The 24,300-nt window shown below is 37.8% G+C and overlaps 1 protein-coding gene and 1 long non-coding RNA gene across 3 annotated transcripts in view; one reads left to right on the top strand and one right to left on the bottom strand.

The window, feature by feature from the left end:
* The window catches only part of LOC110145298 (uncharacterized), a 33,722-nt gene extending 14,996 nt beyond the window's left edge, over positions 1-18,726 (top strand). The window contains exons 2-3 of the long non-coding RNA XR_011484382.1: positions 11,334-11,479; positions 18,441-18,726. This is a non-coding gene — a long non-coding RNA (uncharacterized lncRNA). The remainder of the gene's footprint in view (positions 1-11,333; positions 11,480-18,440) is intronic.
* LOC110145296 (solute carrier family 22 member 10-like) lies at positions 1,066-23,657 on the bottom strand. 2 transcript variants are annotated; one of them, XM_020905518.2, is made up of 10 exons: positions 23,051-23,657; positions 22,214-22,317; positions 11,641-11,795; positions 11,369-11,537; positions 10,098-10,221; positions 9,287-9,402; positions 5,698-5,912; positions 3,523-3,631; positions 3,216-3,419; positions 1,066-1,849 (listed from the first exon to the last, which is right to left on the bottom strand). In XM_020905518.2, the coding sequence occupies exons 1-10, from the start codon at positions 23,450-23,452 to the stop codon at positions 1,789-1,791; spliced, it is 1,659 nt and encodes a 552-aa protein (XP_020761177.2). In that variant the 5' UTR covers positions 23,453-23,657; the 3' UTR covers positions 1,066-1,788. The 2 variants fall into 2 exon arrangements, with proteins under 2 accessions (XP_020761177.2, XP_020761178.2); XM_020905519.2 differs by lacking the exons at positions 11,369-11,537; positions 11,641-11,795 and having other exon boundaries at positions 23,051-23,656.
* Between the last annotated feature and the right edge of the window lie 643 nt (positions 23,658-24,300).

Raw genomic sequence — 24,300 nt, 5'->3', positions numbered from 1 at the left:
GTAGTTTCCTGGTGGTGTCTTTAGTGTTTTGTATGTAGAGGATCATGTCATCTGCAAACAGTGAGAGTTTTACTTCTTCTTTTCCAATCTGGATTCCTTTTATTTCTTTTTCTTCTCTGATTGCTGTGGCTAAAACTTCCAAAACTATGTTGAATAGTGGTGGTGAGAGTGGGCACCCTTGTCTTGTTCCTGACTTAAGGGGAAATGCTTTCAATTTTTCACCATTGAGGGTAATGTTTGCTGTGAGTTTATCATATATGGCTTTTATTCTGTTCAGGTATGTTCCTTCTATGCCTGCTTTCTGGAAGGCTTTTTTTTAAACCACAAATGGATATTGAATTTCTCTGCATATATTGAGATAATCATATGGTTTTTATCTTTAAATTTGTTAATGTGATGTATCAAATTGATTGATTTGTGAATATTGAAGAATCCTTGCACCCTGGGATAAAGCCCACTTGGTCATGATGTATGATCTTTTTAATATGCTGTTGGATTCTGTTTGCTAGAATTTTGTAAAGGATTTTTGCATCTATGTTCATCAGTGATATTGGACTGTAATTTTCTTTTTTTGTGGCATCTTTGTCCGGTTTTGGTATTAGGATGATGGTGGCCGCATAGAATGAGTTTGGCAGTTTATGTTCCTCTGCAATTTTCTGGAAGAGTTTGAGTAGGATAGATGTTAGCCCTTCTCTAAATTTTTGGTAGAATTCACCTGTGAAGCCATCTGGTCCTGGGCTTTTGTTTGTTGGAAGATTTTTTGTTACAGTTTTGATTTCTGTGCTTGTGATGGGTCTGTTAAGATTTTCTATTTCTTTCTGGTTCAGTTTTGGAATAAAAATCTTAATAAAATGACAATTGTCTTCAACAGCCTATAACATGTTTGATTTCTTAAATTATAGCATGTTTTCACATTTATGAATGCCCACCACAGTGTGCCCTCACCCAAAATGATACTATAATTAGTTAAATCTGCTGTTTTTAAAATGAAAACTTATATTTCAAACTAGTTTGTCTTTTAATAATTACTATTAAATAGAAAAGCTTTTTCTTATTAACTAGCCATGACACTAAGAATCTAACTTTTAATTTGCAGTGATTATATTTAATACATATACATTTTAAAAATTGCTTATACTATATTTGCCATTCAATGTTGATAACTTAAAAGAATTTTAAATTATATATGCTAACTATTGAAAATATGAAGAGAGAAAATTGCAAAAAGAAAGCAATAATCATTTAAAATTTCACCATTAGAAGGTCAACATTCTTATTTCAATGAATGTATTTCCACATATCACATAATCCTTCTATTTGTAGAGATTTATGATGTCAAATGTATCATGTCTTAAGTATATATACATATATGTGTGTGTGTCTGTATATACAAACACATATATATATATTAGTATCTGTTTTTGGATTTCCTTTGATTGGTTTCATATCCTATATTTTTCTGTGCATTTATGGACAGTTCACCATATGCTGACCCACACATCAAGCAGTCACATACTAATTCCATGACATTCCTCTGCTTCTGAATTATCTTGTCTATTAATAATTTATTGATAGATCTTAAACTTTTTCAATTACTTTCCCTAAATATTGAACTGTTCATGGAATGTGTACCAAGAAATTATATGTTTAAGTGAATACTAAGGCAATAACTATAAATTAGATTCAATTTTCCAGTATATTTACTTGCTACTTTGTAGACATAAAGGAATACTCCAAGTTTTGTTCTTCATATTTTTCCTTTCCTCTCTGGTCAGTCATATAATCTCCTTAAAATTTTGTCACTTTTATGCAGAAATCTTTCTCATTTACTTTTCTTGAGAATTGTTTCCTGGAGAAACAAAATAGAAACAACAAATCAACCAGCCAATTAGCAAATAACAATAAACATTTAAAAAGAGAAAATCATGAAAATAAGTTCAGATACCCTCCCTGCACAAGTACAAACTGAATATAGATATATATTCAATATATTCAATACAATATAGAAATATTGTAGTGGTTTTTGTCATACATTGACATGAATCAGCCATGGAACAAACTGAACTTCTAACCATCAACTTCTTATAATCCAATAAAATCCATAGGGTTGACACTCATGATGGAAAAGGCTCTGCAGACTGTGCAGACCCAAGAAAGCAGTTTGAAAATTGCTACTCTAACTTGGGTTTCTTTAGACCTCTGACCAACAACACCTTTGGAAAGGCAAGAGGTGAACTGAAAATCTAAGGGCACTCCCCATCTGTTGTGGGTTGAATTATGTCTTTCCCAATATTCATACACTGAAGTCATAACTCTCAGTATCTCAGAATGTGAGATTGCCATATTTGGAAACAAGAATGTTGCATATAAAATTAATTAAGATGAGGTTTTATTGGACTAGAATAGGCCCCTAATCCAATTTGATTGGTGTCTTTATTCAAAGGGAATATTTGGGCACAGAAGTGTGCCAGGAAGGTGTCATGTATAGATTGGAGTTATGCTGCCACAAGCAAAGGAGCTACCAGAAACCAGGAGAGACTGGGAATAGACCCTTCCCTAGAGTCTACAGATGGGGCATGACCATGCTAACAACTTGAGCTCAGACTTACAAGCTAGATAACTGTGAGGCAATCACTTTTGTTAAGTCACCGACTTTGTGAACCGTGATTATGGGCGCCAGGTCACTAATACACCATTTTTCTTATTTTAAAATATATTTTGTCAATTTCTGTTTTCCTTGTACCAATCTTTCCATTACTTGTGGCAGCAAATTGTCTGACTCTTACAGGCACATACATAATATTAATTATCTTTTCAAAGAGAATCATTAACTCTATGTGATCTTCCTAACATTATTCTTTCACGTTTGTTTCCCTTTCATATACTAGGCTTTTGTGGATCTGAGGACCATGAAACACCATCAGGAATGTGTGTCTCTCATGAGGGCAGGTAGGATGTGCCCTCACAACAGAGATAATTACCATCACATCAGCACAAAAACTACCCATAAGAACAGGGCAGAGGGAATCTCTGCAGTCTAGACTGGAACACACAGTGGGTAGCAATGACCCTGCCTCTCATGAAGGCAATAAGTCAACATGGAAGTATCCCTGGCAAGGCTCAGTGATCTGAAGGACCCACGCAGTGTGTTGCCTTTCTCACCTGTGGATTCAAAGCACACAGTCCCTCCCAGGGGTTGGTAGCAGGTTACTCACTTATCTTCTACATCCTGGATCGTGTCAGGCAGAGGCAGATGTCTGGTTTCTGGTTGGAGGAGGACGAGGAGACCAGCAATGATGGGACACACGCCATAGATGATCCAGGGCAGAGTGGGTAGGTACACCGCTAGGGTCATCAGCAGCGGAGCCAGTGCTGCCCCACACCTACTAGCCATCATATCTATGCCTGTGGCTTTTGCTCTAAATGATGATAAGTAATAATTTTTGTAATAATTCAACAACCATCAGTTAGCTGGGAAAGTTTTTTTTGGGGTGGTGGCAGAACATTCATAAACTCATATACCTGACGAGAGTGGGGAGGAGTTCAGCAAAGTGGACAGAAATACTGGTGTTAGAGGCAGCAACACAGCCCATTCCCACACTTGCCATAGTCACACGCACAGTCTGCATTTCTGGAGACATCAGAGAGATTAAAATAACTATGTGGAAGGAATCAGCATCAACCAAATTTAGTCAGGGGATTTAAAAAAAAAAACCCTACTGCTTTACCTGTATATTTGAAATATATTGTAGAAAATTGTACAGTGGCAGTGATCATGGAGTGGCTGAACAAATAAAAAATGTAAAATCATAAATATAGGTGGTAAAAAGTACATAAAGGTATCTGGATTAATTGCAGCAAATCTCTTCACATAGGTGAGATTTACCGGAGAAACAGAAGAAAAAATGAATCTGGCAGAAATTTGCTTTTACTTATTCAGTCCAGTACTTGTTATATCCTTATGGTAGAAGGTAGGACCATCATGTAGTCAATTCCTGAATCTAAGGCTCATCTCTAACCTTGAGGACTTTATGATTAAAGTGCAGAATTTAAAGTTATCAGTCATTCTGGTGTACCTGGGAATTAGCAGATTTTAATAAGTTGAGACTTTCATTGATAAAATCAGAAAAGTTCCAGGTAAACCCAAATGAGTCAGGCAACCTAGAGCAGATACAGCATTGCTGGTAAGCATGACACCAGAAAGTACTAGAAAGAGAGGATTGATCTCTGAAAGGACAGGCAGAAGATCTAGATCTAGATCAATTTTAGTTTGCAATGGAAGGAAACCTACTAGGAAAAATGGAAGAATGGACAACTACTAGGAAAAAAAATAAGTCAAAATTTGTTGCTGTTGTTGTTTAGTTGCAACGTCATGTCTGACTCTTTTGTAACCCCAAGAACTGTAGCTCCCCCTGCACCCCTCCCCCCCTCCAGGTTCCTCCATCCATGGGATTTTCCACACAAGAATACTGGAGTGGGTTGCCATCTGCCTCTCCATGGGATGTTCCTGACCCAGGGATAGAACCCACATCTTCTGTATTGGCAAGTGGGTTCTTTACCACTGAGCCATCAGAGAAGTCCCAATTCAAAATTAGGGAAACAATTGTTCCCTATGTTCAAATGTTCAAAGAATCAATTTTCTGAGCAATATAAAAAGAAATCTAATTATAGCTATTTAATATTGGAAACAAACTTTACTGTAAGGCAGTAACCCTGCATCATTAATGATATTCTGAGGAGCAGAGTTCACCAGTCTATGAGGGTGTAAAGCACATTTCTGCATTGGGAGATGGCAAAACATTGTGCCCACTAAGTTTCTTTTAGTCATTCTATAACATCATTCTATTAACATATGAAGTAATCTAACAGGGAATTGACAAGGGTTTTAACATGCTTAAACTCTTCTTCCTGCTGTACACTCTTTCACTATTTGAAGAACTGGAAACTTTTTTTTTTCATTTCCTGGAAGACTTCCATAAACAAGAGATGTAGTTATGGTGACTTAACCCCACAGTCACATGTGAATACATAGATATGGGGAAGTAGACCAGTCATCAAAGCTGGCAATGAGGAGCCCAGAGGGGGTGACCATATCGTGTCCTCTCCTGGAATATAATTGCAAGACCTTGCTCCTCCATGTTTGTTATTAAAAGAGTGAATGAGTGTATGTGTGCTCAGTTATGTCTGACTCTTTGTGATCCCATAGATCTGTAGACTGCTGGGCTCCTCCATACATGGGATTTCCCAGGAAAGAATATTGGAATGGGTTGCCATTTCCTCCTCCAGGGGATCTTCCTGGCCCAGGGATTGAACCTGCATCTCCTGTGGCTCCTGCTTTGTCAGACAGATTCTTTACCACTGAGCCACCAGGGAAACCCAAAAGAGTGAAGGGGTGAAGAGAAAGTGAACAAATGCTGTTCTGGAGAAACTGTCTGAAATAAATGGCACTAGTTTCCAACATTTCCATAATGGAGCAAATATAAACATGTGCCTGATTTGTCCCTCACCAACATGTGACTCATTTCTCAACAACTTATCAGCAGAATTTCTCATTAACAGTCATATTGATTTGGGGGAATACTTAGCCCTTAGTTAGGATCTCTCTTTAATCCTGGCTTCCAACAAGTGTGATCAGTTGCAGACCCTGAAGGAGTAGAAAAAGACCCTCCCTTTCCCCAGAGCCTGGTCTTCTCTCACCTTGGGGCACAAATGTGTTGGCCAAAATGGAAAGTCCCACCAGGACCATGAGAAGTGTCTGGGTTGGTCGACGGCCCATGTGATTCAATACTGGAGGTATAAGACATCGGATTAATCCAGTGAGAGCTCCAAAGATGACCTGGACCAGGAATATATTGCTCCCAAAGTGTTGTAGATTGATGAAGATGCCATAAAGGGGTATTGTGGTTCCAAATCTGTAGTAAATGAAAGAGGAAAGACAGAAGTCATAAAAGTTAGAGCCCAGATGCTACAGTTGATGATTATATTCACACAGGCAGCTAACAGTCAAGGTTAAAGAATGAAGTCCCAACCTGATTTCTCCAATTTTAGAGGTAAAATTATCATAAATAATTATATGGAGTCACTTGGACTGAAAAGAGATCAAACCAGTGAACCCTAAAGGAAATCACCCTGAATATTCATTCGAAGGACTGATACTGAAGCTGAAGCTCCGATACTTTGGCCACCTGATGTGAAGAGCCGACTCATTGGAAAAGATGCTAACACTGGGAAAGATTGAGGGCAGGAGGATAAGGGGATGACCAAGGACGAGATGGTTGTATGGCATCATCAACTCAATGGACATGACTTTGAGCAAACTCCAGAAGATAGTGAAGGGCAGGGAAACCTGGCTTGCTGCTGTCCATGGGGTGTCAGAGCAGGGCACGACTGAGTAACTGAATAACAACAAATATATGAAAATTATACCCCTTCTGTCTTTCTTTTGTCTGAATCCCTGAGCATAGAGTTAGCAGTGACAGGAAAGCATACCTGCTCTGATCAGCAAATTGGATGCTACATAGAAATTGAATGGAGAAGACTAAAACTAGGAATTTAGAAAAAAATTACTTTTTGAAGTTTGTCTGTATGCTGTGAGTCTGACATCTCCTACCCCAAACCCACTATTGTAAACCATTCCTCTTTTCTCAACTAGTGATTAAAGCTGTGAAGATACCATGTATGTCTTCTTGACCTGGGAGTGTAGTATCCTGGGTTTTAACACAATTCTGGGGAATTCAAAGTTCATATCTGATTTCTTAGGGCTAAGAGAACACATGAGAATTCAGAAGAGCAAGCGTACATCTACTGCACCATCAGAAATGGAATCGAATATTCCAACTTGGGATCAACCTTTTACCCAGAAAACATCTAAGGGAAAGGAGTCCACTTTTATGATCTACTACACCCAGAGAGAGCTACACTTAGACATCACTACAGAAGAAACACCACAGATCACAGCAATTGCAAGCAAGTCTTCTCTTGACCATTATCTTTTCTTTTTCCTTCCCCTCTGATTGTCTAGGATTCAGGAACAAAAGTCTGTGTCCTAGTGGATATGGAAACAGTGAAAAAGCACAATGCAGTTAAATACAGAAGCAGTCTACTACGGTATTCCTAGGGAGATGTAAATTGTACAAGACAATAGCTACTTTCTCAAGCTTGGGAAAGGTCTATATTGTCATGTACTCTTTTCATTCTTTGCTAAATCTTCAAAAATTTAGAATTACATTTAAAATTTCTCCTCTTGACTAAGTACTTATATACTCTCATGACATAATGAACGAGATTTTCACAGGAGCCATTGTGCTAACACTCAAATAAAGTGTTAGTCACTCAGTCGTGTCCAACTCTTTGCTATCCCATGGACTGTAGCCCACCAGGCTCCTCTGTCCATGGGATTCTCCAGGCAAGAATACTGGAGTGGGTTGACATGCCCTCTTCCAGGGGATCTTCCTGACCCAGGGATCCAACCCAGGTCTCCTGCATTGCAGACAGATACTTTACCATCTGAGTCACCTGGGAAGCCCCAACACTCAAATAAGCTGAATCCAAATTGAAAACAAGTAACAGTTCACCAACACTGGAGTACATGTAGACATCGTAGCTTAATGATCTAGTGGAAACTAAAGCCCTAGGGAGGAGAACAGTCTACTGTTATACGCAACAGAATGGGTGAATCTTCGTGAATGAGCATAAAGAAAGGGGGCTGTCTCTGAACCCATCTGTCATTTACATTAGGTAAAAGAATCAGGCAACACTCATCTATAGTGAAGATGAGAACAGTTGTTAATTTTTATTTTTCACAGGAGAGGGTAGTGAAGAGAGAATAGAGTCAGGAAGTGGTGCTGGTGGTGGTTGTGCAAGTGGATAGTTTGACAGGAACTCCTGGGAAATTTGAATTTTCTGTCTTGATCTGGAGGTTGGTTACATGTTTACATATTGACATATTCATTGATTTGTATATATTCTTAATCTCTTCATGTTTATGTTTTATTTTTTAATTAAAAATATTTTCCCAGTGCACCAGGCCCGAGCACTTGTCTCATGTATCCAACCTGGGCTGGTGATCTGTTTCACCCTAGATAATATACATGTTTCAATGCTGTTCTCTTGAAACATCCCACCCTCGCCTTCTCCCAAAGTCCACAAGTCTGTTCTATACATCTGAGTCTCTTTTTCTGTTTTGCATATAGGGTTATCGTTACCATCTTTCTAAAGTCCATATATATGTGTTATGGAGAGGGAGGTGGGAGGGGGGACTGGGATGGGGAATACATGTAAATCCATGACTAATTCATTTCAATGTATGACAAAAACTACTGTAATGATGTAAAGTAATTAGCCTCCAACTAATAAAAATAAATGGAAAAAAATATTTTATTATAAAAGTATTTCTTGCACACAGGAAAAATAAAGAGAATAATATGTGTCCACCATTTCAATACATTGTCTAATTGCTTTACTTATTTAATCACTTAATAGCATTAAAGTTTTGTAGATACAATTGGAGCTCCCTGTATGTTCCTTCTTGATCTCATTCTCTTTCAATCCTCCCAAAGGGGCTGATACTTACCATTGACATACTTGCTCTTCTACTCTTGTTCCATATGTGTATATCCTATGCACACTGGTATAGTATTGTATATAAGATTGTTTTACCTTTTTTCAATGTAAAACAATTGGCATCATGCTGATAAATCACAAATCATTCTGAAGTTTTCTTTTTCATTATGTTTTTATAGTTGCATCTATGTTGGTGCAGTTAGCCCTAATTCAATCATTTTAACAGCTATAAAATATTACATTGTACAAATGTATGAATTTGTACCAATTACACTGTACAAATATACTACAAATTATTCATTAGTTTTCTATTAGCAGATTAGAATTTTCTATCTTGATCTGGAGGCTGGTTAAATTTTTACATATTGACATATTCATTGATTCAGGTATATTCTTGATTTCTTTATGTTTCTGTTTTTAAAAATTGCTTCAATTAAATTGAAAGATAAATACAGAAAAATAAGTGCTAAGATCTGCTCTTAATGGAAGTTCTCAAAATCAGTCTCCAGTGAAGAGACAGATAGAGTGATAAAATCTAACTAGCTCTTTTTTTTTTTCTAACTCTTCATCATATAATCAGTTTCCTGTGAGTCTTAGTTGGTGTTTCCCTCATCTTTTATTTTCAAATCACCATCTCCCTCTCACAACACTTTTGCAATCTTTGAAATAAATAGTTTTATGCCCCAACTCTTTGGATGTTGCCATGCACTGTGAGGACGCCCACCTCACAAAGAACAGAAGACAGATCCTTTTTCGCAGGTTGGGTGTGCGGAACAAGTCAAAAACAGTAGTTTTCATCTGTGCTATCTCCAGCTCCTCCTGCATGATCACTCTCAAACCCTTAAACAACAAACACATATCATTTGCCAACATAGTTCGAGGTATAGTGGTTAGCATTGGATCCCAAAAGGACAGAAATGATGTATTCCCTTTCTTTCTGCGTGTGTGTGCTAAATCACTTCAGTTGTGTCCGATTCTTTGCGATCCTCTGGACAATTCCCCACCAGGCTCCTCTGTTCATGGGATTCTCCAGACAGGAATACTGGAGTGGGTTGCCATGCCCTCCTCCAGGGGATCTTCCCAACCCAGGGATCAAACCCGTGTCTTTTACGTCTACCTCCATTGACAGGCAGGTTCTTTACCACTAGCACCACCCGGAAAGCCCCTCCTTCCTTCTAGTGTAACATATTATACATAAAACCACAAGTGTGAATGTGATATGAAGGAGTATGTAAGGAGTTAAGGGAAACTCCAGGAAATTAAATGGCAACAACAAAATTTTGAAAATGAGGTCATGTTATCCAAGGGAGTACAGAGCCTATAGATTCAATTCAGGAAATGAACTAAAGGAAGTAGTTGCACAGCAAGCAAAGCTTCTTTTCTCTGAAATAGACATGAAAGATGAGAGAACTGAGCTTGTCTTCTCAACTAACTGCCCCTGTTAGAAAATCAGCTTGTCTATCTCAAGAAGGAGAAGGCAGGTGTCAGTTTATTTCTTCTCTACAACCTGTAACCACCTTCCCTTTCCTGCTCACCTCCATGTTCAGGGTTGCTTCAGCATTCTTCATTCCATTTCTGTGTGCAACTTTCTTAAGTTCCTTTAAGCCCTCATCTGGTTTATTGGTGATAATCAGCCACCGAGCAGATTCCATCAGCCACCTGAAGAAAGGCACACAAGTACAGTCAGCTCTCTTTTTTATGTGTTGTATGATTCTTGACAGCAGATACTTTTTGCCTTCCATCTATATCCACTGTTTCACTTGTTGGATTCACAGATCTTAGAGTCAAATTTCCTCTCTGCTTACTCAGGAAGCGAATTTCCAAGAAGCTTATGAAGTTTAAGGTGGAGAGTCCTTCATATGCATATTCTCTTTGGAAGCTTTGCATGGGATCTAACAATTTTGTGAATATAGTATATATTTATAATATATATTCTTAAAAAAAGAAGCCCCCAAATGATGTAAGCTTATAGCCCAGTAAATATTGCAAATACTCTTGCTGCTACCAACAATGTTGGTACCTAGCTACACAAGTGAGTCACTTATTTACATCTGCCTCAGTTTTCTCATCAATAAAATGGGGACTGTAGTGCCATCTTCCTTGTAGAACTGAAAAGAGGATAAATGACTTAGGAGATGATTCTGACAAGGACTACACTCTGCTCCTTCTTTGAACTCATCTCAGTGTATTAAATCTATAGTCATCCTTCTGTGATCACTTAGGCTGCTTCTCCCTAGACTGGTTTTAAGAGTAAGAGTGGAACTACCCATAAGTAAATGTTTGTTAAAACTATTTAAGAGAAAAGGAAGTGCTGAACACATAACAGAAATCACCCTATCTACATGCCATTTTTAGTAATGGAGAAATTATGCCACTACTTTGTCAACTGGCTATATGAACAAATTTGCTGCCTCTTCCTTTATCCAAAATCAGCAACAACATAGAAAACCGCTGAGTCTTTACCATATTGGATTCATTCCAGAGCTCAAAAAACAGTATTTTAAAAATATGTCTGTGCCTATATTTTATACTAAGGAAAATAATGTTAGCTAACTCTGACCACTATACTGGGTAAAATTTATAAAGATGGCAGAAAATATCTAGAAATCCCCAGACAGAAAGGTCACTGTTACTCTGTATTCTGCTTCTCAGATCTCGAATCCCACAGAGTGAACAGATGAGAGACATGGGTTTTAGGTCCAAACAATAAAAAATGGTCTGTGGAATAAGAAAATCAATATATCTCAATTCAATATGCATTTTCATCCCAGGTTCCCATAAGACTGAGTGAGAGAGATGCTCATACCTTGAGGAGAGAAAGAAGACAAAGAAAGGTACAGACACCACCAGCTGCAGGGTGCGCCACTCTCGAAAGACAAAAGCCAGTCCTCCCAGCATCATCTGTCCCATACTAAAGGTACAGCCTATCAGTGTTAATATCATGGCTTTTGACTGGGATCTTGTCCACTCAATAACTGGAAGAAAATCCAAGTGGGATATTAATGTCACATAAAGATGAAATTTCAAAGTGATTTTTAAGGCTTGTAAATTGGGAGGAGACAAAAATTGTTGACTTACTCAACATACTATTGTTTGCCATGATGGCCACAGCAGAACAGCCTGACCAGAAGCGTAGGGCGCAGTAAATGAGGAAGGTGGGGGCAAAGGCTGCACAGGTCCCCGAGATGGCGAGCTGGAGCAAACAGCACCTGAGAATCAACTTCCGCCCAAACCTAAGAAACAGAATCTGCTTAGATGATGGGACTAATGATAATTTGTGGTAAAACATAAGAAACCAAAAGAATACTCCAAAATTTAGAGAATGTTTTAACAAGTGATTCTTTGTACATGAAAGCTTTAAAAAGAAGAAGAAGAAGGGCTGAATCAACACTAGGAATCTCCTTAAATAACACTCTTTTTCTATAGACTAACAAGACCAAAACCTCATCCTCCAATCACCAGGTGGCCTCTGACACCAAGTGGCACCATATAAAATAAACTATAATGTTGGAACTTGGAAAATACCATAAGAACTCACCATACTAACATAGGTATTTAGCAAAGTAGAGAGTCTGTACAGTGTCCAGAACACAAGAGAGCTAAAAGTGTACTTGTGTCTCTAGGAGAAGACAGGTTAAGGTTAAACTGATGCAAAAGATCATGCAAAAGTGGACCAATGCATCAGAGTTGTTGAAGGTTTATATAAGAGCCACTCTTTGATAAATCTGGATTTGTAGACTTCAAGCAGTGTGCTTTTCTAGAAGAGAATATAAAAGTATCATAACCCAGACAGCAGACATTATATAAATTTCTCAGAGGAAATAATTATATAAGATGAAGAATGAAGTGAAAAGTAAGGTGAAGGACAAATAAGAAAAAGTGAATTTTGTGTTCCATGAGCATCAAGAAAATAGGGCCTTAGTGGAGGCAACCTGGATTATTAAACAGGATCCGCTAACCTATATGCCAGTAATAAAAACAGATAGACAATCTGGAATTGACAATTCCTCTGCAATATTTAAAACAGAACTCTTAAAATGCTCAAATAATTCACCCTAAAAATAAAAAATGTGAACCATAGGAATAAGCATCACCAAAAAAATCATAATTATTATCACCATCAAGAAAATAATGCAGAAAAAAAAAAATGAAATGTTAGAATGAGAAAAATCAAAACAACAACCACATCTTGAGTTTCAGTGCCATGCACAGTGCTTTGGCACACACCCTAACTGCATGGGCCAGCCTCTGCCCTTCATACTTGTAACTCTGGTTTGAGTGCAGGGTGGAGGTCACTGCATGCAGCATCCTATGAGCAAGTGAAACTAGACGAAGCACAAAGGAAAAGGGTGGGGGGGGGGAGATCTAAAGGTACCAGAGGCTGGAGATGTTGGGTATTGGTCTAAGCTCTCAAGATGATAGAGAGAACCAAAGCAGAAGCCTTGGTAATCCCCACCACATGCTCTTCTGGGCATTGTCAGAGCCTAAGAGCTGGAGTTAGAAGAGACAGCAGTTCAAATCCTGGTGACACCATGTCAAACCTGGGAAACTAGTGAAGAGAGACTTCTGGGATGCTGACAAGAGCAATAGATGATTGATTTTGAATTGTAATCTTCCCACGGACAGTTGCCTAGTCCTCAGTTCTATGAGGCCTTTGTTCATCACAGGACCACACATAGTGCTGCCCTTAGAACCTGAGTAAAAATTTGTTGCTCAGCCACAGCCTCCCAGCTCCATCCCTCCTAGGTATCCTCTTCCCAGCAGATCAGGCCCTGAGCCTTTGGAGTGGGAACACCGACTCCAAGACCCTACCAAGACACCCTACCAAGACTTCAAGACACTACCAGAGAATTAACCCTAGGGAGTATCAAATAGTGAGAACGCACACAAAGGAAACCACTTGAATACAAGACCCAGCATCATCCAAGCACCAGCAGCACCTTGTGCAAACTGTCTCATCTAAACAACAAACAAAACAAAAATACAAACAAAATCATCAGAAGACAGGATTACCACCTCATTCAGCCTTGCCCATCAGGGGAAAATCAAGCAAACAAACAAAAACTCAGCATGAATTTCACTGTATACGAAGCTCACACAAATCACTGGACCAACCATAGGAGGGAAGAAACCAAAATGAAAAAAGAATTCAACCTTGAAGTCTGGGAAAACGAGACCTCAAACACAATGATAATAATGTAAAGGCAGAGAAATACTACACAAATGAAGGAACAAACTAGAAACACAGAAATCCAAATAAATGAAGAGGAAATAGGCAAACTACCTGAAAAAGAATTCAGAATAAAGATAGTAAAGATGATCAAAAACCTTGAAAACAAAATGGAGAAAATGCAAGAATCAGTTAACAAAGACCTAGAAGAATTAAAGAATAAACATACAGAGTCAAACAACACAATTACTGAAATTAAAAATACTATAGAAGGAATCAATAGCAGACTATCTGAAGCAGAAGAACGAATCAGGGAGCTGGAAGATAAAATGGTGGAAATAACCTCTGAAGAGCAGAATAAAGTACAGGAATGAAAAGATCTGAGGACAGTCTCAGAGACCTCTGGGACCAGAGCAAATGCACTAGCATTCCAATTATAGGGCTCCCAGAAGTAGAAGAGAAAAAGAAAGGGTATGAGAAAAGTTTTGAAGAGATTATAGTTGAAAATTTCCCCAATATGGAAAAGGAAATAGTCAATCAAGTCCAAGAGGCACAAAGAGTCCCATATAGAATAAACTCAAGGATCTCATTCAAAATTGATGGAGAAATAAAAAGCTTTTCAGACAAGCAAAAGTTAAGAGAATTCAGTACCACCAAACCAGCTTTACAGCAAATGTTAGAGGGACCTATATAGTTAAGAAATACAAGAGAAGAAAAAAGATCTACAAAATCAACCCCAAACAATTAAGGAAATGGCAATAGGAACATACATATCAATAATTACTTTAAATGTAAATGGATTAAATTCTCCAACCAAAAGACAGGATGGCTGAATGAATACAAAAACAAGACCCATATATATGCTGTCTACAAGAAACCGACTTCAGACCTCAAGACACATATAGACTGAAAGTCAGGGGATGGAAAAATATACTCCATGCAAATGGGAAGCAAAAGAAAGCTGGAGTAGCAATCCTCATATCAGACAAAATGGACCTTAAAGAATAATACAGAAGGACACTACATAATGATCAAGGGCTCAATCCAAGAGGAAGACATAACAATTGTAAATATCTATGCACCCAACATAGGAGCACCTCAATACAAAAGACAAACACTAACAGACATAAAAGGAGAAATTGACAGAAACACAATAATAGTAGGAGACTTTCACACCCGACTCAGATCAATGGAGAGATCATCAAAACAGAACATTAATGAGGAAACACAAGTCTTAAATAATGCATTAGATGAGATGGATCTCATTGATATCTTCAGGACATTCCATCCAAATGCAGAAGAATACACCTTCTTCTCAAGTGCACATGGAACATTCTCCAGGATGGACCACATCTTGTGTCACAAATCAAACCTCAGTAAGTTAGAGAAAATTGAAATCATATCAAGCATCTTCTCTGATGACAATGCTGTGAGACTAGATATCAATTACCAAAAAAACAAAACAAAACAAAATGGTAAGAAACTCAAACACATGGAGATAAATAACACGTTTTTAAATAACCAACAGGTTACTAAAGAAATCAAAAAGGGAAATCAAAGAATTTCTAGAAACAAATGACAATGCAAACACAACTCAAAACCTATGGGATGCAGCAAAAGCAGTTCTAAGAGGGAAATTTATAGCAGTACAATCCTACCTCGAGAAACAAGAAAAATATCGAATAGACAACCAAACTTTACACCTAAAAAAACTAGAAAAAGAACAAAAAGTCCCAAAATTAGTAGAAGGAAAGAAATCATAAAGATCTGAGAAGAAGTACATGAAAGAAACAATACTAAAGATTAATAAAACTAAAAGCTGCTTCTTTGAGAAGATAAACAAAACTGACAAGCCTTTAGCCAGACTCATAAGGAAGAAAATAGAGAATAATCAAATCAACAAAATTAGAAATGAAAAAGGAGGGAAGACCCAGAGGGATCGGGTGGAGAGGGAGGTGGGAGGGGGGATCGGGATGGGGAATACATGTATATCCACGGCTGATTCATGTCAATGTATGACAAAAACCACTACAATATTGTGAAGTAATTAGCCTCCAACTAATAAAAAAAAAAAGAAAGAAATGAAAACGGAGAGGCTGCAACAGACAGTGCAGAAATACAAAGGATTATAAGAGATTATTATGAACAACTCTATGGCAATAAAATGGATAACCTGGAAGAAATGGACAGATTCTTAGAAAATTTCGATCTTCCAAGACTAACCAGAAAGTAATAGAAATTATGAACAACCCAATTACAAGCACTGAAATTGAAGCTGTGATCAAAAATCTCCCCCAAAAATCAAAAGTCCAGGACCAGATGATGTCACAGGAGAAAACTATCAAACATTTAGAGAAGAGCTAACACCTATCCTTCTAAAACTCTTTCAAAAAATTGCAGAGGAAGAAACACTTCCAAACTCACTCTAAGAGGCCACCATCACCCTGATACCAAAACCAGACAAAGACAACAGGCAAAAAAAGAAAACTACAGGCCAATATCACCAATGAACATAGATGCAAAAATCCTCAACAAAATTTTAGCAAACAGAATTCAGCAATACATCAGAAAGCTCATACACGATGATCACGTTGGGTTTATTCCAGGAATGCAAGGATTCTTCAATATATGCAAATCAATCAGTGCCATACACTATATTAACAAATTGAAAGATAAAAACATATGATAATCTCAATAGATGAAGAAAAAGCCTTTGACAAAATTCAGCACCCATTTATGATTAAAACTATTCAAAACATGGGCATTGGAACCTACCCAAGGTTCCAATGTTCCAACCCAACCTACTTATGTTGAGGAACCTATCTCAACATAGTAAAGGCCATATATGATAGGTCTACAGCAAACACTATGGTCAACGGTGAAAAACTGCAAACATTCCCCCTAAGATCAGGAACAAGACAAGGATGTCCACTTTCACCACTATTATTCAATGTAGTTCTGGAAGTCCTAGCTACAGCAATCAGAGAAGAAAGAGAAAGAAAAGGAATCCAGATTGGAAAAGAAGAAATAAAGCTCTCACTGCTTGCAGATGACATGATACTTTACATAGAAAACCCTAAAGATACTATCAGAAAACTACTAGAGCTAATCAGTGAATTCAGTAAAGTTTTAGGATATGAAATCAAAACACAGAAATCACTTGCATTTCTATATACTAACAATGAGAAATCAGAAAGAGAAATTAAGAAATCAATCCCACTCACCATTGCAATACAAAGAATTAAATATCTAGGAAAAAACTTACCTGAGGGGACAAAAGAACTGTATACAGAAAATTATAAGACACTGATGAAAGAAATCAAAGATGACATAAACAGATGGAGAGATAGTCCATGTTCCTGGGTAGAAAGAATCAATATTGTGAAAATGGCTTACTATCAAACACAATCTATAGATTCAATGCGATCCCTATCAAATCGCTGATGGCATTTTTTAAAGAACTAGAACAAAAAATTTCACAATTCATATGTAAACACAAAAGACCCCGAATAGCCAAAGCACTCTTGAGAAAGAAGAATGGAGCTGGAGGAAATCAACCTTCCTGAATTCAGATTATACTACAAAGCTACAGTCATCAAGACAGTATGGTACTGGCATAGAAACAGAAATCTAGACCAACGGAACAAGATAGAAAGCCCAGAAATAAACCCATGCACCTTTGGGTAACTTATTTTTTAAAAAGAAGGCAAGAATATACAATGAGGCAAAGACAGCCTCTTCAATAAATGGTACTGGGGAAATTGGACAGCTACATGCAAAAGAATGAAATTAGAACACTCCTTAATACCATACACAAAGACAAACTCAAAATGGCTTAAAGACCTAAATATAAGACCAGAAACTATAAAACTTTTAGAGGAAAACTGTCGGGAGCCAAAAGGAAACAGAAGAGGACAAGCGAACGCCCCGCCCATGACAAGGCTCTGGGTAAAGGTTCATGGACCCAAGGAGGCCATGAACCCAGGGGAATCCGAGTCCAGTAGGCTCCGGGACACTCCCTATTCTTGCTATATGTGTCTTGTCTGTGCTAATACTCTTTCTTGGAATTTTTAGTAGTTTTTCGCTATTCCTAGTAGACCTCGGGGAAGGTCCCAGGGACATCTCTAGGGTATAAACGTCTAGGGGCTTCCCAGAAGAGTTAGGCTTACTCTGCCCCCAGGGAGATGGGAACCATATGAACAACCCGGTATGCGGGGGTATTTAGATTCAGATCATTTAAAGGTATGCGGGACTTCATACACAGAAGATACATTAGGGAATAAGGAAATAGATTAGAATTTAAAACTGCTCATAAATGTAATTATGAATCCCATCCCTGGACACGCAAACACCATTAGATTTAGTTGTAAGTTTAATAACCACACAATGCCAAAGTTCTCATATTGTGGAGTAAGGGTTAAGACAGCTGCGACGCTGCTGCTACTCCATTTCCCCTGCCCATGGTGTGCCTGGGAGTACACTAGGAAGTAGTGTTAGTGCTATAGGTATCATAGGCGGCTGTGTGAAAATAGAATGAATTATGGCTTGTAGATTAAATAGTAAGCAAGATATTGTAGTATGTGTATAATATAAAAGTTAAGTTTTTATAGTAGGTAAAATTATAATAGAAGCTATAGTGGTTAAGTGATTGATTATACTGTAAAACTGTTAAAATATTTTTTGCCTGTAGCTATGTGTTTCTTTGTAGCTAACGTTTGTCTATTCAAGTGAAGCAGTGAAGCAAGAAGAACGTTTAAACCTGAAAACAGAGTGGGCTAAGAGGTCCAAAACAATCCTTGTCACGCGCCACTAGGGACGGAAGATTTTGTACCCTGGGAAATTATGTCTTGGAAAATATCCCCTGACTTGTTTTGCTGATCTAAGGGGGACGTCATCTGGAAAGATCTGAAAACAATAATTCGTACCTTGGCCCCAGTAGAAAAAAAGATATATAAGGTGTTAGAGAAAAAATAAAGAAGAAGAAGTTTTCCCACTGCCAGTGTGTGTGTGTGTGTGTGTGTGTTTGCATTCGCCGACGCCGCTCATCCCGAGGGTTTCCTGGACCCGCGGAGGCTGGACCCCCGCAGAAAGCATAAGCAGAACACTCAATGACATAAATCAAAGCAAGATCCCCTATGACCCACCTCCCAGAGTAATGGATTAGGTTGTTCATAATTTTTCCATATAATAAATGAGTTTTTGGTAAAAAAAAAAAAAAAAAAAAAAGTATACAAGTGGGACCTGATTAAACCTTAAAAGCTTTTGCACAGCAAAGGAAACTCTAAGCAAGGTGAAAAGACAACCCTCAGAATGGGAGAAAATAATATCCCATGAATCAACTGACAAAGGATTAATTTTCAAAATATACACGTAGCTCATACAACTCAATAGCAGAAAAGCAAACAACCCAATCAAAAAGAGGGAAAAAGACCTGAACAAACATTTCTCCAAAGAAGACATACAGATGGCTAACAAACACACGACAAGATGCTCAACATCATTCATTATTAGAGAAATGCAAATAAAAATGACAATGAGATATCATCTCACACTGGCCAGAATGGCCATCATCAAAAAGTGTACAAACAGTAAATGCTGTAGAGGGTGTGGAGAAAGGGAACCCTCTTGCTCTGTTGGTGGGAATGTAAATTGATACAGCCACTATGGAAGATGGTATGGAGATTCCTTAAAAAACTAGGAATAAAACCAGCATGTGACCTAACAATCCCACTCCTAGGCATATACCCTGAGGAAACCAAAATTGAAAGAGACACATGTACCCCAGTGCTCACTGCAACATTTTACAATAGCTAAAACATGGAAGCAACCTAGATGTCCATTGACAGATGAATGGATAAAGAAGTTGTGGTACACATACACAATGGAATATTACTCAGCCATAAAAAGGAGTGCATTTGAGTCAGTTCTGATGAGGTGGATGAACCTAGAATCTATTATACAGAGTGAAGTGAGTCAGAAAGAGAAAGATAAATATCATATTCTAACACACATATACAGAATCTAGAAGAATGGTACTGAAGAACTATTTACAGGTCAGCAATGGAGAAACAGACATGGAGAATAGACTTATGGACACAAGGAGAAGGGAGGAGAGGGTGAGACGTATGGAGAGAGTAATGTGGAAATTAACATTACCATATGTAAAATAGATAGCCAACAGGAATTTGCTGTATGGCTCAGGAAACTCAAACAGAGGCCTTGTATCAACCTAGAGGGGTGGAGTGGGGAGAGAGATAGGAGGGAAGTTCAAAAAGGAGGGGATATATGTATACCTATGTCATCTTGAGTTTGACAGAAAATAACAAAATTCTGTAAAGCAGTTATCCTTCAATAAAAAAAATATATTAAAAAGAAAAACAACAACAACAACCACATGAACTAATTGCTATCTCTATCAAATGATAGAGATTACTATATGGGTTTAAAAAGAGATGGAATTTTATGCTGCCCACTATAGTACTTAAAATATTATAGATTGAAAGTAAATTGACAGGAAAAAATACAATTTAGGTAGTAATAATAAGATGACTAGAGTCTTTATATCATCATCAAAGGAAAAAATTTCAAAACAAAATTTGTTTACAGACACAATAATGCTGAAAATATCAAATGTATCTTTACTCAGCAAAGGTGAACTACATAAAGCAAAACTGACATAATTAGATAACAGAATTTATGATAGTTGGAGATATATTTGATACATTGATACCTTTAATTTTGATACAACTGACACTATATATACTTTCATTTTAATCTTTTTAGAAGTACGTCAGTAATTAATTATACTCATCATATTGTGGAACCAACAACATTGTCTTTTTCTAAAACATTTTCATCAACCTGAGACAAATTCTCACAATCAAGCAATAACTCTCCATCCCTGACCTTCATCCTTTTGAAAATTTTAAACTCTCTCTTCATTCATTTGCTTATTCTGGATATTTCATATAATTGGTTGCCTACAATTTCCTTCTGTGCCTGGCTTATTTCACTTAGCATAATTTTTTGAGGTTCTGTCATGTTTTGCAAAGAAGGGCACAATAAAGGACAGAAACAGCAAGAACCTAACAGAAGCAGAAGAGATTAAGAAGAGGTGGCAAGAATACACAGAAGAACTATTTTTTAAAAGGTCCTAATGACCAAGATAATGACCATGGTGTGATCACTCACCTCGGTCACTCAGCAATGGTTATAGGACTGGAAAAAGTCAGTTTTAATTCCAATCTCAAAGAAGGGCAATGCCAAAGAATGTTCAAACTATCATACAATTGAGATCATTTCACATGCTAGCAAGATAATGCTTAAAATCCTTCAAGCTGGCTTCACAAGTACAGGAACCAAGAACTCCCAGATATGCAAACTGGATTTAGAAAAGGCAGAGGAATCAGAGACCAAATTACCAACATTTATTGGAACATAGAAAAAAACAAGGAAATTCCAGAATAAATGTAAATTGATATAGCCACTGTGAAGAACAGTATGGGGATTCCTTGGAAAACTAAAAATGGAGCTACAATATGACTCAGCAATCCCATTTCTGGACATATACCCAGAGAAAACCATAATTCAGAAAGATACTTTCAATGTTCTTGCAGCACTATTTACAATAACCAGGACATGGAAGCAGCCTAAAAGTCCATCAACAGAGGAACGGATAAAGAAGATGTGGTACGTATATGCAATGGAACATTACTCAGCCAGAAAAAGGAGCAAAACTGTGCAATCTGCAGAGATGCAGTTGGACCTAGAGACTCATACAGAGTGAAGAAAGTCCAAAAGAGAAAAAAAAAGTCATACAATAACTTTTATATGTGGAATGTAGAAAATGATGTAGGTGAAATTATTTGCAAAGCAGAAGTATAGACACACACAGAAGAATAGACATGGATACCAGTGGGAAGAGGAGGAGTGGGATGAACTGGGGGTCTGGGCTTGACATAAACACACGACTATGGATTACTAAGGAGAACCTACTGTGTAGCACGGGGAACTCTACTCAGCCCTCTGTGGTGAGCTGCATGGGAAGGAAATCCAAAAAAGAAGGGATAAATGTATACAAACAGCTTATTCACTTTGCGGTACAACAGAAACTAATAAAGTAACTATACTCCAATAAAAATTAATTTAAAAAATTATTTCAAATTGAACGTTCCTTCTCTAGCAACTCTTTCAGTTCCAATAAAGCAGTTTCATAATAATAATAAAAAGCTATTCTGAAATGCCCCTAGGTCTTATGGTGATATCATTTCTGTGCCCAGTACAGAGATCTCCGTGGCAACAAAATTGCATTCTTCACAATGAGTCCAATCCTACATTTCCATCTGTAGCTCCTTGGGAACTAAGGAGACCCCCAACAGTGCAAACTGTCTATCAGAACTCAATAAAGACTTATTTATGAAACAATTAATCATAAACTCTGAAAACAACACAGAATAGGGCAGCAATGACCTGGAGACATACCTGTCTGAGAGATGGCCATATATGAAGCCTCCCACCAGCATTCCAGCCATGAACATGGATTGAGCCACTGGTTTCTGTGACTGATGATCACATACGAAGTCCCACTGGAAGAGAAGGAAACCAGCACAGAGGAGCTTCACAGCATCTCGCGGTCTTATAGCCCTCAACACTCACTCGGTCAAAAAGCCATCAGTGAAATTCATGTCTACTGGCTTCTCTTTACCACATTTACTGATCTATATCATTCATGTCTCAGCTTATGCATTGTTTTTTTCTAATAATCATCAACTAAATCTTCTAGGTTATATTAGGGCCAATCTTCATATTCACTTAGCATTGCATACCTCAGTGGTTCTCAATCATTTCCACACACTGAAAACTTTAAGGTTGCTTTTTCAACAACCTAGATTTTTCAACAGCTCTAGATTTCACACCTAGAGTGAAATGCACTCTGATTTGCTTGTATGACAAGTATCCAGGAAAGGACTTTAAAAATATATTAATACAAATATCTGTAATTTGCAACTAGACTGAGAGCAAATGACCGAGAATAATCTTCCACAATTTATATCAAGTACTTCTCATATTACGTGAGAACTGATGGTTAGGAAATTAAACTTAAGGCTTTGTGATACTAAAATTCATATCCAGTTATTGATTTCACTGTCATCAATTGTGTCATCAATTAAATAAATAAGTAATCAGTTTTCTTAAAAGAATGAAAGAGAACTGGCTACCCTATCTACTCAGTGAGTGAAGACATGAATCTTCAGATATAACTTTGTGTTATTCTAAACACCCAGACCATATACTTAGAAGAGGTAAATGGGGCCTTACCTCAGTCACGATGGTGGAGGAGAACAAGCTATGGTCAAACACCCAGCCGTCCACACAGGGCTCTGTGTCCAGGTCAGTCATGTTGGGGAAGGTCCCATTCAGGTGAAGGAGTTGCCACTGTGGGTGGAGGAAACGACGACACTTTTCTGGCTTCAAGTTTGAATCCAGTGGGATGGAGATTCTCAGGAGGACATCAGGGCTGAGGATCCCTGTGTCATTACCAGAGACAGTGGCATTATCAAGAATGTGGACCCAGCAACGATGATGAGGGACGGCCGCAGTGAAGTTCTCCAAAAGTATTTGACAAACTGTTATCATGAGGGAAGGAAGAATTAAAACAAACTGAAGGATCTGGAATTTTCCCAGGCCACCAACTTCATCCAGGAACTCCTCAAAGGCCATTGCATAAAGGCAATCTTCAAGAAGAGTCAGGATGACCTCAGTTCTAGCTTCAAAGGGAGAAAAACTTTCCTCTCATTAATTCATGCTAGATCTGTGTGACTCACAACAGTATCTCATCAATGTGTCCCATCCCTTCTCTACTGCAACAGAACAATGGGAGCAGTTTCCTCAGTCTTTCTGGAATCAGGAGGTATCACTGTTTTAGTAAAGTTATAAAGAAAATTATTTACCAAATACACCTCTGTGTGATTACCATTTAATCTGTTTAAAGATTTACTCTCTGAAAACACTTCCCCTCAGTCACTCTGTAAAATCAATATTGGACTTCAACATGTACTTGTTCTCTAAATGTGTTAATATAAGACTGCCACACAGTCTTCAGTCATTTCCAGAAAACACAATCTGAGACACATAGAAGTGAACTGCTTTATGATTTTCCTGGGGAAAGAAGATAAAACAAGTGTTTTTTCTTGTTTTTTTTTTCATTGAATTTAGAGTAAAATAATTAAGAAAATATAATCCTCTGCTTTTAATTAAAGCAAGGTGGAATGTGGTGCAATAACCACATTTAAAAAATATTTATTTATGTTTTAACTGAAGAATAATTGTTTTACAGAATTTTGTTGTTTTCTATCGCACCTCAACATGAACCAGTCATAGGTATACTTATGTCTCCTCCCTCTTGAACCTCCTTCCCATCTCCTTCCCCATCCCACCCCTCTAGGGCAACATGAGCCCGTTTGAGTTCCCTGAGGCATACAGCAAATTCCCATTGGCTATTTACATATGGTAACGTAAGTTTCCATGTTACTCTCTCCATACATTTCACCCTCTCCTCCCCTCTCCTT

This window comes from Odocoileus virginianus, chromosome 28 (genome assembly GCF_023699985.2).
Source record: "Odocoileus virginianus isolate 20LAN1187 ecotype Illinois chromosome 28, Ovbor_1.2, whole genome shotgun sequence".
In the NCBI taxonomy this organism is placed as follows: domain Eukaryota; kingdom Metazoa; phylum Chordata; class Mammalia; order Artiodactyla; family Cervidae; genus Odocoileus; species Odocoileus virginianus.
This window is presented reverse-complemented; position numbering and strand designations above follow the sequence as displayed.

Excerpts from the sequence above, each read along its gene's own strand:
- LOC110145296 (XM_020905518.2), bottom strand. The coding sequence starts at position 23,452 with ATGGCCTTTGAGGAGTTCCTGGATGAAGTTGGTGGCCTGGGAAAATTC. Across the intron at positions 22,318-23,050 it reads CCTCCACCATCGTGACTGAG|TGGGACTTCGTATGTGATCA; the intron begins GTAAGGCCCCAT and ends CTTCTCTTCCAG. Across the intron at positions 1,850-3,215 it reads ATCCAGGATGTAGAAGATAA|GAAACAATTCTCAAGAAAAG; the intron begins GTGAGTAACCTG and ends TTGTTTCTCCAG.